This window comes from Tachyglossus aculeatus, chromosome 2 (assembly GCF_015852505.1).
Source record: "Tachyglossus aculeatus isolate mTacAcu1 chromosome 2, mTacAcu1.pri, whole genome shotgun sequence".
NCBI classification, from domain to species: domain Eukaryota; kingdom Metazoa; phylum Chordata; class Mammalia; order Monotremata; family Tachyglossidae; genus Tachyglossus; species Tachyglossus aculeatus.
The window spans coordinates 138,785,745-138,800,141 of NC_052067.1; the positions used below are offsets into that span (position 1 = coordinate 138,785,745).

General features: G+C 50.3%; 1 protein-coding gene across 1 annotated transcript in view; it reads right to left on the reverse strand.

Annotated features, from left to right (window-relative positions):
- Positions 1-14,397, reverse strand: part of CLPB (caseinolytic mitochondrial matrix peptidase chaperone subunit B) — a 144,881-nt gene that overhangs the window by 92,983 nt on the left and 37,501 nt on the right. Inside the window, exon 5 of the mRNA XM_038765061.1 lies at positions 1,670-1,773. Coding sequence (XP_038620989.1) covers positions 1,670-1,773 — 104 coding nt within the window. The remainder of the gene's footprint in view (positions 1-1,669; positions 1,774-14,397) is intronic.

The following is a 14,397-nucleotide window of genomic DNA, read 5'->3' on the forward strand; positions in this document are numbered from 1 at the left end:
TGGGGGAGTTTGTCTGAAAAATGCTTCCTTTTTCTGCCCTCACCTCATCTGGAAGCTAAACTCAGGCAGTTCGTGGGTACGGGGCCCACTCTGGGGATCACCTGCAAGATCCCCATTTCCGTGAGCCCCTCTCCAAACCCAGCACTGCTCGCTGCATCTCTCCTTCCCAGGCTATCCAGGTTCTTCCGTCCCCATCCCACAGGGCCTGGTGGTTCAGCCAAACCCGGCACCTCTCCTGAGCCCATCTGACCTCCACTAGCCGCACCTGGGCCCCTTCAGCTGCCCTGGCCCTCGTGGAGACTGATGGACAGTCATGGCAACTGAGCAACCATCTGCATTCTTCCTGCTTGGACAACCAGATGGGAACTAAGACTATGAGCTCCATGTGTGATCAGGACTGTGTTGAGCTGCTTCTAATAAGAATATTAATAATTGATAATTGTAGTACTCATTAAGTGATTACAACGTGCCAACCCTGTACTAAGTTCTGGGAAAGATCCAGCATAACCAGGTTGGACACGGTTCCTGCCCTTCACTGGGCTCACAGTCTAAGGGGAGGGAGAACAGGGATTGAATCCCCATTTTCCAACTCAATCAATTGTATTTACTGGGTGCTTACTGTGTGCAGAGCACTTGGGAGAATAAAATGTAGCAGAATTGAGAGACATGATCTCTGGCCAGGGTGCAAATCCGAGTTGAAGGGCGATGCAGAAGAGAGTGGGAGAAGAGGAAATGAGGGTTTAGTCGGGGAAGGCCTCTTGGAGGAGATGTGCATAATACGGCTTTGAGGGTGGGGAGATGGAATCCGTCTATCAGGTAGGAAGTGGAAGGGAGTTTCAGGCCAGAGGCAGGATGCAGGCAAGGGGTCGATGGTGAGATAGATGAGATAAAAGTACAGTGAGTAGGTTGGCACTAGGGAAGCAAAGCATGCGGGCTCGGTTATAATAGGAAATCAGAGTTAAGGTTGAAGGGGGTAAGGTGATTGAGTGCTTTAAAGCCAAAAGTAAGGAGTTTCTGTTTGATGTGGAGATGGATGGGCAGCCACTGGAGGTCCTTGTAGAATGGGGAAAAGAGGAAAAAGAGGAGGAGGAGAAAGAACAGGAGGAGAAGGGGAACGAGGAGAAGGAGAAAAAACCTGGTATGAATGGGGCAGGCAGTAGGATGCAGAAATGAAGATGAAAAGCCCAGGGTTGGTCCAGCCAGAACACTGTTCTGCACACTTCTCCCTACTCCTCAAGTCTTCCAAAGGTTGCCCATCCATGGCTGCATCAAGCAGAGTCCTGCCCATTTGCTTTAAAGCACTCCATCAGCCCTCCCCCTCCTACCATCCCCTCTCATCCCCCAACACATCCCAGCTCACACTCCATTCCTCTCAAGCAAACCTGCTCACTGAGCCTCATTCTCATCTCTCCCTCTGCAACGTCTTGCTCACTGCCTTCAAGGAGCCCTACCCTGATTAATTTTGTTTTTCCCACTTTAGCATTTCCGGCCCCAGCAACCACCTCGCTGGATCTCCATTTCACAGCCCTGGCTTCTTCGAGTGAGAGAACTGAGGCCCAGAGAGAATGAATAACTAGCTCAGGGGGCACGGCACACCCCAGGAGGGAGCCTCTGGGAAAAAGCCAGAGTCAAATGATGACTAAGAGGCCAAAGGGGACTTGTTACTGACCTTCCAGGGAATGGATGCCCTGCTCCTTGGCGGTCTTGTAGACACTGCTGAACTCATCGCCTAGGTTCGGGTCAGCGCCGGCTGCCAGCAGAACCTTGATGACGCTGCAGGGAAACAGGAAGTTGGGAATGTGAGCGGCAGAGAAACCGGGTGAGACGGCAATCAACATTTGAGCATCTTCTTTGGAGGGCTGGGAGCTGCCATTAGGAAGAGTGTGGTAACATTTCAGGATGACATTTTCTGGGAAAAACTGTGGGGCCCAGAAGCACTTATTCCTCATAGTAGAAGTAGCAGAGCGCAATTCACTGTGTGCTCATCTGGTGTGGTGCACTGTGCCAGCTACCTGGGGCACTACAGAATTACCAAGTGACCGGCTCCCTGCCCTCCGGGACTCCCACCCTTAGGGCCCATGCCTCAGTTTGCTTTTCTCGCCAACTCTGGATGATCCCAGGGCTGGTGGGGGGACCCGGTCGGAAGACCACTAATCAACTTGCTGTACTCTGCCTCTTCTCCACTCCTATTAAGTCTTTTTGGTTTATCTCCCTGCTCCATTGGCAGAGAGGGTGGCAGGGTTGGGGGGGAGGCGACGGGATGGGAGGTCAGGGCAAAGATAAGGGTTAGGATCAGTGGCAAGCCCTTGCCCACTCAGACTCAGGCCATGCAGGCCTCTCCCAGCACATGCACCAGCCCAGGAACATAGGCTCTCCTGTTCACATGCCAAAGGAACGGACCAAAGCCCTCCTGTCGTTAGCAACGCACCCACAGATGCGGTGGGTGGTCAGACCAAGGGACATCTGCGGCAGGATTGGACATCAGCTGCCCCAGTCAAGGGCCAGCACTTCCAGAAAATACCACCAGAAGAGTCCAGGTATGCTGGCTCACAAATTTCCTCTTTTTGCCCTCCTCTCTTTGACACCTACACACTTGGGTCTGCACCCTTAAGCACTTTGATAGTCACCCAGCCCCACGACACTTGTGTACATAAGAGAATCAATCAATCGTATTTGATTGCAGTGAGAAGCACTGTGCATTGCAGAGAGAAGCAGTGTGGCTCAGTGGAAAGAGCACAGGCTTGGGAGTCAGAGGTCATGGGTTCGAATCCCAGCTCCGCCACTTGTCAGCTGTGTGACTTTGGGCAAGTCACTTAACTTCTCTGGGCCTCAGTTCCCTCATCTGTAAAATGGGGACTAAGACTGTGAGCCCCACGTGGGACAACCATGATCACCTTGTATCCCCCCAGTGCTTAGAAAAGTGCTTGGCACATAGTACACGCTTAACAAATACCACCATTATTATTATTATTATACTCTGCTTTTTTCCGTACCCATAATTTATTTTCACACCTGTCTCCCCATCTAGACTGTAAGCTCCTTTGTTGACAGGGATCATGCCTACCAACTCTATTGTACTGGACTCTCCTGAGTGCTTAGTACGGTCTGCATCCAGTAAGTGCTTAATAAATATCATTGTTTGATTTATTGATTGACTGCTAAGGTCGATGGGCCAGGAGCCTAGCTACAAGTCGGCTCCCCGGCGTCACCCCCTGAGGCTGCTCTGAGGCCAGGGGACCCAGGAGACAGAGTCTTGTTCTGTGAGAAATGACTCGTTGAGCTCTCTCAATGCTGAGAAAACCACCATGGTAGGCGAGAAGCAGGGTCTTCATATTCCTCAGGCCCACCTTCTGCCAGAACTGCAATCAAGGGATTTTCCCTCCATTGGCAGTCTCCAAAGCCAAATGGAAATCTGGGGAATTCGGCAAACTCCTACATCCCTCTCTCTGGCCCTCAGCACAGTGTATCTCTGGACCCAAACCTTCCCCGGCCACTGCCTCTCAGGCGACCCGGTGTTCCCACGATGCCCAAGAAACCGAGTCAAACTCTCAGTCTGGGCGTGGAGAGGCTCTGGCAGATTCCTCAGCTTCCTCTAGCCTCAATATTTCCCTCTCTAAAATGGGAGAAGGGCAGCCACTTTCTGGGCTTTGTGCTTGTGATTCCTGTTCAGGGTCACTGTTTTGGGGTCTGCCAGCCTCAGGGAAGCTTTCCCTCTCGTTGGGCCTGACTTCTAACAGCTGGCCAGGGCGGGAGAGAACAAGGGGGACAAGGGGCTGTTAACTTTTGACTCCCTCCTTAAACCCCCAGTTCCTCCAGTTCCCCACCTCTCGCCCCCGTTGACCTTGCCGACTTCTTCATTGACAAAATTAAAACCATCAGGCATAAACACCCCCTAGCCTCTCCAGCCCCAAATCCACTCCCTCATCCTTCCCTACCATCTCCTAAAAGATCACTCATCTCCTTTCGAAATCTACCCCCTCCAACCTCCAACCCCATCTCTTTGCATGTTATTAAAACACCTGCCCTCTCCTTTCTTCCCTCCCTGACTGCTCACTCTCCTAAGGCTCCTTCCCCTCCACTTTCAAATACACTCAAGAATCTTCTATCCTAAAAACCCCATCCCTGGACCCTGCAGTCCCTTCCAGCTATCACCCTACTTCCCCTCTTCCATTTCTGTCCGACTCCTGGAACGAGTTGTTTCCTTCCCACCCCGTCTCCACTTCCTTTCCTCCACCTCCTTCCCAGACCCCTGCCATCTGGCTCCCGCCCCCTCCACTTCACTGAAACTGTTCTTTCCAGCATCATCAGTGACTTCCTCCTTGAATAATCCAATGAATTCTACTTCATCCCAAATCTCCTTGACCTCTCAGTGGCTTCTGACACTGCGGACAACATACTTCCCCTGAAAACACTTAGCAAACCTTGCTCCACTGACCCTGTCCTCTCCCGGGTCTCCTCCTATTGCTATGACAGTTCGTTTTCGGTCTTTTTCACTACCTGCCTCCCACTCCCTAACTGTGGGAGTCCCTCGAGGCTCAGTTCTGGGCCTCCAACTCTCTTAATGATATTTGGTAAGTGCTTACTATGCATCTAGCATTGTGCTAAGCCCTGGGGTAAATCAGGTGGGACACAATCTGCCCATTTTACAGATGAGGAGCCTGAGGCACAGAAAAGCTAAGTGATTAACCCAAGATCACACAGTAGACAAGTGGCAGAGACAGGATTAGAACCCAGGGCCTCTGACTCCCTGTCCTACACTCTTCCCATTAGGCCACGCTGTTTTGTTTTCTAGCTTCCATTTACAATTCATTCCCTTAGGGAGCTCACCCACTCCCCTAGCTTCAGTTACCCTCTCTGTACGGATGACTCTCAAATTTCCTTTTCCAGCCCTTACCTTTCTCCTCTCCGTCATCTCACATTTCCTCCTGCTGTCAAGACATACCTACCTGAATATCCTGCCATCAGTTTAACCTCACCATGTTCCAAACTGAATTTTCCTCCCAAACACTCTCTTCCCCACAACTTTCCCACCACTTTTCCATAAGAGCTCTGCCACTTATCTGCTGTGTGACCTTAGGCAAGCCACTTAACTTCTCTTTGCCTCAGTTACCTCATCTGTAAAATGGGGATTAAGACTGTGAGCCCCATGTAAGAAAACCAGATTACTCTGTACCTACCCCAGCGCTTTGCACATAGTAAGTGCTTAACAAATAGCGTAATTATTATTAGTACTACTGTACCACCACCATCCATCCTGTCTCACAAGGCCACAACCTGGGCACTCCCTCTCCCCTCATATACAAACAGACCACCAATCGCCCCACTTTCAAAGCTTTTCTAAAAAATCACATCTCCTCCAAGAGGCCTTCCCAACTAAGCCCTCACCTCCCCTACTTCTTTTCCCTTCTGCGCTGTCTATGCAGTTAGGTCTGAACTCTTTAAGCATTTGATAGTCACCCCACCCTCAACCCACATCACTTATGAACAGATCTGTAAATTATTTATTTATACCAATGTTTGTTTCCCCAGCTAGGCTGTAAGCTCCTTGTGGGCAAGGTATGTGTCTACCAACGCTGCTGTACTGTACTTTCCCAAGCGCTTAGACCAGTGCTACAAACACAGTAATTGTTCAATAAATACCATTAACCTCTCTCCTTGAACCTGTATTTTCGGTCTGCCCAGATCATGTCTACGAACTGTATCGTACTGTACTCTGCCTAGAGAACCAGCATGGCCTAGTGGAAAAAAGCACTGTCAGAGGACCTGGGTTCTAATTCCAGGTCCGCTACCTGCCTGTTGAGTCGTCTAGGGCAAATCCTTAATAATAATAACACTAATAATAATAATGATGATGATGGCATTAAGCGCTTAATATGTGCAAAGCACTGTTCTAAGGGCTGGGGAGGTTACAAGGTGATCAGGTTGTCCCAGCTGGGGCTCACAGTCTTAATTTCCATTTTACAGATGAGGTAACAGAGGCACAGAGAAGTTAAGCACTTAGTACCACGCTTTGCACACAGTAAGTACTCAATAAATACGACTGAATGAATGAATGACAGTGACTTGCCCAAAATCACACAGCTGACAAGTGGCGGAGCTGGGATTTGAACCCATGACCTCTGACTCCAAAGACCATGCTCCTTCCACTGAGCCATGCTGCTTCTCTAACTTCTCTGTGCCTGAGTTTTCCCAACTGTAAAATGGGGAATCAATACTAAGACTCTAATACTAAGACCCCGTGTGGAACAGGGACTGTGTCCGACCTGATTAACTTGTATCTACCCCAGTATTGAGAATAGCGCCCGATGCACAATCAGCACTTAACCAATACCACTAAAAAGTGTATAGTACAGTGCCCCTCACACAGTAAGCACTCAACAAATCTCACTGACTGATCGACTGATTGGCCGGCTATTTCTGAGTGCAGAAGGGTTGGGGACGGAGGGAAAGGACACCTGTCGTCCCACCGGCAACACATCTGTGTGCGGAGTGAGGAGAGAGCAGCTATTTCAGGGCTGTAGCAGTTCTGTCGGATACCTCTCCTACCCCTTGCCCAACAGCCCTACTGCAGCAGTTACTTCTGCTCTTCCCTCTCCTGCTAAGCCCAGGTCACCCCTGCCACCCCCTGTTCTGGGCCGCCTTGGCGTCGGCCACCCCTGCCCCCGAACTCGGCCCCTGGAGTCCTGGGTGACAATGTTCCCCCCGCCTCTGGGCCTGAAGAAACACGACCCCCCAACTGGGCGCAACGACTGTTCAAACCGGATTCTTTCCGGGTCAGTGGGCTTCAAACATCCTCATCCCATCACTGCAATCGCCCCGACCCTTTCCCATGTCAACGCTTTGACTCTGTTGCCAACTGTGGCTCAGCGCTCCGACCCGGCCCTCCTTCCCGGACGCTCTGGATTCCGATCTGAGGAGCTCTGCGGGGGCTCGCAGGCTCCGCCGGCTCGCTGCCCATGGCCTGCCCTGATTCTGCAGGATCAGGTCCCCCGGATCATGAATCCCGGGAGCCCACTCCTCTGGAGCAGGAAAAAGCGCATGGGGGCCTTGCCTCCAGGGGACAATGACTGGCTCAATATCCGGCTGCTCGATCCAATCTGCCACCAGAACAGGCCGCTGGTCTCCTGGCAGGGAGTGCCTTCGGGCAGCAAATGCCATTGATTGTCGCTCCTGGACCGGAGATGGCTCAGGAGGGCACTGATTGCTCCCTGTCTAATTTGCAGGCGGGAGGACGTGCTCCAGCCCCGGTGCCTACAAGCGACAGGGGTGGAAAGAGAACAGGCCACTCCAGAGCCCAGCAGGGAGCTCTGCCGGTGTCCTGTCACAACCCCAAGGGAGAGGAACTCTGCCCACTCCCTCAGGGAAGTCACGGGAGTGGAAGCAGTCTTGCTTGGTGGAAAGAGCCTGAATCTGGAAGTTGGAGAACCTGGGTTCTAATCCCACTCCACCCTCTGACTTCTGTGTGGCCCTAGGCAAATCACTTCACTTCTCTGTGCCTCAAGTACCCTACTTATAAAATGGGAATTAAATCTTCCTCCCTCCTACTTACTCTGTGAGCCCCTTGTGAGACTGGGACTGTGTCCGACTTGATTATCGTCTAATCTGCTCCAGTTCATTCATTCAATAAATCTTATTTATTGAGCCTTACTGGGTGCAGAGCACTGTACTAAGCGCTGGGAAAGTACAAATTGGCAATATATAGAGACGGTCCCTACCCAACACAGTCTAGAAAGGGGAGTGTTTAGAACAGTGCTTGGCACACAGTAACCACTTAGAGCTATAATTATGCTTATTAATAATAATGATGGTATTTGTTAAGCGCTTACTACGTGCAAAGCACTGTTCTAAGCACTACTACTACTATTATTAATAGTAGTGGCTTTCCTGGGGGAGTAGTAGAACAACCTGTTGGCTTTAGTCCAAAGGATTCTTCTTCTGTGAAACGGTTGTTTCCATTTTGCTGTGCTCCTGGTTGGGATGGGAGGGAAGTGAGGGGGAGGGGGAAGTTCAGCTGCTCTCCCTCCCCCTGGCAGGATCTTCAGATCTGTGTGACAGAAGCTAAATTCCATATACACAGAGCTGTCCTTGAAATTCATATCAATCAATCAATGGTATTTACTGAATTCTGTGTGCAGAGCACTGTACTAAGCACTTAAGACAGTACAATATAATAGTTGGTAGACAATTCGCTGCCCACAGAGAGCCTACAGCTTAGAGGGCTAGGGGAGAGAGAGAAAGAGAAAGAGATGCTGAAAAGGCCAATATGTGTTGGGGCCACGGTTCTGGCCACTTTGTGCACACAAAAAGGATGTCCTTCGTTGTGCTGCCATGCTTAATGTTTGCACAGCATGACACTACTTTCTCTTTCACCTCCTTGTCTCTAGTTCCTTACAAAGCGTTTGCTTGAAAAGAGCAACTCCCTTTCTTGATAGGAGTGCACCGCACAGGTAAATCCCCGGCACGTGACTCCTGGTTATCAGCTGGGATGCAGCCTTGCCTGAAGTTTTGTTTTACAGTGTCCTTAAAACACCTCCTTTCGCTCTATTTGCTTTTGGGTTCCCAACATCAGCTCTCCATACAGCAGCTGCGAAGGTGTCCAGCTGTCTCTCATTCTCCTCACGCACACCACTTGCAGAGCCGTGCCAAGGTGAACCTGGCTAGGAGACTGACTGTGACAGAACTTCAATCTCATGCTCTTATCTTACGATTTGATGTAGAGTCCGGCCCATAATGATGCCGGAGGAACTGCTCAAGGAGCCGGATGTGGCACCTGAGTGAAGTCCAGATCTCACAGGGATAGGGACAGTCGGACAGCTCGACGGCCCTATAGGCTTTTGGTTTGGTCTGGAGTCTGCCTTCACATTGCCACCGCACCCCTTTGACACTCTCCCCAAGGATATGTGGGCCTTCTTGATTCGGTTTTCCTTTTCCTCGTCTACAATTGCAACGGTGGTCAGTTTGCTGCCTAGGTAACAGAATTCTGTGGCAGTGTTTAGCTCTGTGTTGCCAATATGAATTTTGGTTGTGTGAACAGCTTTCCTGATGCAGAGGGATAAATCGCCTCAGCCTTCCTTAGATCTACCGGCCTGTAGCACCTGGCTGATTTGGAGAAGAGATTTACAATCAGTCCAGTCCCACACGGGGCCACAGTCTCAATCCCCATTTTACAAAAGAGGTACTTAAGATATAGAGAAGCAGCGTGGGTCAGTGGAAAGAGCACGGGCTTTGGAGTCAGAGGTCATGGATTCTAATCCCGGCTCTGCCGCCTGTCGTGACTCTGGGCAAGTCACTTCACTTCTCTGTGCCTCAGTTACCTCATCTGTAAAATTGGGATTAAGACTGTGAGACCCACATGGAACAACCTAATCACTTTGTATCCCCCCAGCGCTTAGAACAATGCTTGGCACATAGTAAGCACTTAACAAATACCATCATCATTATTATTATTATTACAGAGAAGTGAGGTGACTTGCCTAAGGTCACACAGAAGACAAGTGGCAGATCCAGGATTAGAACAAGGTCCTTTTGACTCCCAAGCCCCTGCTCTATCCACTAGACCATGCTACTTCTCTGCTGCGTGACCTTGGGCAGGTCACTAACTTCTCTGTGCCTCAGTTACCTCATCTGTAAAATGGGGATTAAGCCTATGAGCCCGTTGTGGGACAAGGACTGTGTCCAACCTACCTTGTGTATACCTCAGCACTTAGAAGAGTCCCTGTCACTGAGTAAGTGCTTAACAAATGCCACGGTAAAAAAAAAAAAAAGAAACAATCCAGAGGCTCTACGGAGAATTCAACAGCATAGGGTTAAATTCCCCCTGCACAGGACTGTTCACAGAAGAGGTGGAAAAGTGCAGAGTCTTAGAAGCCAGAGTTCTAGGGACCAATCTCTAGCTGGTGGTGAGCTTGGGCAAAATGCTGGAACCTCTGTAAGTCAGCTCATCGATGTCGGGTTACCAGAGCACAGACCCATGAGACTGCAGTTAAATGATGTTGGGGAGAGGAAGCAGCGTGGCCTGGTGAATACAGCACAGGCCCGGGAGTCAGGGGGACCTGGGTTCTAATCCCGGCTCTGCCACTTGTCTGCTGAGAGACCTTGGGCAAGACACTTCACTTTTTTGTGCCTCGGTTCCCCCATCTGTAAAATGGGGATTAAGACTGTGAGCCCCCCTTCTTACCTCCTTCCATTCCCCACAGCACCTGTATATATGTATATATGTTTGTACATATTTATTACTCTATTTATTTTACTTGTACATATCTATTCTATTTATTTTATTTTGTTAGTATGTTTGGTTTTGTTCTCTGTCTTCCCCTTTTAGACTGTGAGCCCACTGTTGGGTAGGGACTGTCTCTATATGTTGCCAATTTGTACTTCCCAAGCGCTTAGTACAGTGCTCTGCACATAGTAAGCGCTCAATAAATACAATTGATGATGATGATGATGACAGGGACTGTCCAACCTGATTACCTTGTATCTACCCCAGAGCTTGGGACTGCGTCCAACCTGATTACCTTGTATCTACCCCAGCGCTTAGCACTGTGCCTTAAGTAAGCACTTTATACCACGATTATCATTATTATTATTATTAGAGGAGTGGGGTTGTTTCTTGGTGTTTGGGGGAAGAGAGGAATGGGGCATGGAACCCAGGACCCTGGAGAAGGTGAGGGGGAGAGGAGGCTATAGGTCTGGTGGCTGGGTCGCTGTTCCCTCTCTGGGCCAGGGCAGGTGGTTTGAGTGGCAGGGGAGAGGAACTCCAGCAACTAGCTCCAGTGCGGCCGCTCTGGCCCTGCCTGGGCTCTCTCCCCATCACTCACCTGGCCCGAGCGGCCTCTTAATTGGCTGATCAAGTTGGAATGTGATTAGAGGCAGAGGCTATTCATCTGTGGAAATATAAATCTGAATTGACCCCGGTGGTGACTCAGAGGGCGAGATTCACACAAGTTCACCGGGCAGCGAAATCAATCGCCCTAAGTGCTTTCTGCCGTGAGAGGTCCACGGGGCCGGGGCAGGCACATTGTCAGGGGATGTGGACGGACAGGCACGGGGGGCAGAACCGGCCCTCCGTCGTGGCGGCTCGGGTCCGGAGAAGCCCCGCTGGCTGCAGGCAACGGCAGGCAGCTGGACCTGGTGAAGCAGCAAGGGCAGCGATCCCCCAGCGGGCCGCACAAACGCCGCCGAAGGCTCCGGGGGACGGGATGCCGAACACAAAGGAGCCCCCTTTATGTTCCCAGCACACCCCTTCCTCGGGCGCAAGGCGTAGGGCAGGCTGGGACGTCACGGTTCAGGGGCCCGGTGCTCGGCCTCTTATCAATAGGGCTGGCGATCGTCGTCGCTTCCTGTTTTAACTGTCTGCCTACGGTGCTCGGCCCGCTCTGGCTCTTCGCGAGAGCAATAAACCAGCTCCTCCTTCCCCATCTCAACTTCGATCCAACGAGCATGGGAGGACAGAGGTGTCGGGGCGGGGGGAGAGGAAAGGTCTACATTTTCTTCCCCCCCGTGGTATATAATAATAATAATGACGGTATTTATTAAGTGCTTACTATGTGCAAAGCACTGTTCTAAGCGCTGGGGGGGGATACAAGAAGATGAGGTTGTCCCACTGGGGGCTCACAGTCAATCCCCATTTTACAGATGAGGTAACTGAGGCACAGAGAAGTGAAGTGACTTGCCAAAAGTCACACAGCTGACAACTGGCGGAGCCGGGATTTGAGTCCATGACCACTGACTCCAAAGCATGGGCTCTTTCCACTGAGCCACGCTGCTTCTTTATTGTTAAGCGCTTATTATGTGTCAAACACTCTTCAAAGCGTTGGGGTAGGGACAAGCTAATTAGGTCATACACAGTCCTTGTCCCGCTTGGGGCTCATGGTAATAATAATAATAATAATGGTACTTGTTAAAGCACTTTCTATGTGCCAAGCACTGTTCTAAGCACTGGGGGATATACAAGTTAATCAGGTTGGACACAGTCCCTGTTCCACATGGGGCTCAATCTTAATCCCCGAGCAGCGTGGCTCAGTGGAAAGAGCCCGGGCTTGGGAGCCAGAGGTCACAGGTTCTAATCCTGACTTTGCCACTTGTCAGCTGTGTGACTTTGGGCAAGTCACTTCACTTCTCTGGGCCCCAGTTCCTTCATCTGTAAAATGGGGGTGAAGGATGTGAGCCCCACGTGGGACAACCTGATCACCCTGTATCCCCCCCAGAGCTAAGAACAATGCTTCGCACATAGTAAGCACTTAACAAATGCCATTATTATTATTATTACTACAGGTCAGGTAACTGAGGCCCAGAGAAGGGCAGTAACTTGCCCAAGGTTGCACAGCAGACATGTGGCAGAGCCAGGATTAGAACCCAGGTCCTTCTGAATCCCAGGCCCTTGTTCTATCCACTAAACCACAATGCTTCAGAGGGAGAACAGGTATTTAATCCCCTTTTTTATAGTTGAGGGAACTGAGGCACAGAGAAGTGAAGTGATTTGCCCATGGTCACACAGGAAGCATTTGGCAGAGCCTAGATTAGAATTTGGATTCTGAGTCCCATGCCCGGGCTCTTTCCACTAGGCCCCACTGCTTCTAGATGTTTGGGGTGGAAGGGTCAGACCCCAGCATTTATGTGCTGGACCTACAGCCTGATTCAAATCCCTTGCCACTCAGCCAGCCCCGTGGTGACTCCACTAGTTGCCAAAATTCTTCTGTTTTTCTCCTGCATTAGAGTGTAAGCTCCTTGGAGGCAGGGTCCAAGTCTTGTGCTTGGGCTGAGTATAGTGCCTTGCCCTCAGGGGGTGCTCAATAAATATCATTTCTACCACCACCCTTGCTACTACAAGGACTATACTACTGCCAAAGGGCCAAAACTCTTTCGCTAAAGGCATTATAGGACCTTGTACAGGCCGTTATAGTGTTCCTGAGGGCTCCAGTTACATCACAGACAAGGAAGAGACCTTAAAAAGATGACAAAAACACTCACTCTCCTCCTCCTAGTGAAGACGAGGCTCTGAAAAACCTTTTGCTATGGGAAGAAGGACCCATGGACCAACTATCCCCTATCTTGCTGATTTCTTATTACGACTCAGGACATCCCCGACCCACATCCTCCCCCTGGCCTGGAATGCCCTCCCTCCACACACCCGCCAAACTAGCTCTCTTCCTCCCTTCAAAGCCCTACTAAGAGCTCACCTCCTCCAGGAGGGCTTCCCAGACTGAGCCTCCCCCACTTTTCCCCCTCCTCCTCCTCCTCCCTCCCCATCGCCCCCCTCCCTCCCTCTGTCCTATCCCTTCCCCACAGCACTTGTATATATTTGTACATATTTATTACTGTATTTTATTTGTACATATATTGATTACTCTATTTTATTACTGATGCGATAATTCTATTCATTTTGATGGTATTGATGCCTGTCGACTTGTTTTGTGGTCTGTTTCCCCGTTCTAGACTGTGGGCCTGTTGTTGGGTAGGGACCGTCTCTATATTTGTACTTCCCAAGCGCTTAGTACAGTGCTCTGCACAGAGTAAGTGCTCAATAAATACAATTGAATGAAATTCTCTTTGCTCCTTTAACACCAACCTACTCACTGTACCTCGAGCTCGTCTATCTCATCACCAACCTCTTGTCCCTGTCCTGCCTCTGGCCTGGAATACCCTCCCCTCTCACATGTGACAGACTCGCCCCATCTTCAGAATCTTATTAAAAGTACTTCTCTTTCAAGAGGCCCTCCCCTATTAAGCCCTTCTGTGCCTCAGTTTTCTCATCTGTAAAAGGGCAATTAAGATTGTGAGCCCCAAGTGGGACAGAGACTGCATCCAATCCGATGATCTTCTATCTACCCTGGCACTTAATAGAGTGCCTGGCACATAGTAAGTGCTTAACAAATACAATTGTTATTACTATTATTTCTCTGCACACAGTAAGCGCTCAAGAAATACCATTGACAATGAAACATCAGTTTGTGGAAATTATCGAGAGGTCTCTTCACTTGCCACTGTCGGCACAGCCAGAGTCCGCCTGGATCAGCTGGTAACCCCTCCCCGAGCCCCGCTGTGGCTTTGTGTTTCATTCAATCATATTTTCACAGCAGGGCACAGCGGACGTGATCTTAGTAGAGCATCGGCGACGAGAGAAGCGCAGGGAACAACAGCAAGACCTCGGCACTGTCCAGAGAGCTTACCAAAGAATTTGAGACCACCAGTGGAGCTGGGCTCGAGAAAGCACTAAGCAAATTTGGCTGCCCTGAAAAATTCATCAGGGCCCTGAGACAACTTTGTGAACAGCATATGGCTGGCAGGGTCAGATCAGAGTCAAGGTTGCAATGTCTGAACCATTTTCCATTGCTAATGGAGCAAAGCAGAGACATGTTTTAGACTGTGAGCCCACTTTTAGACTGTGAGCCCACTGTT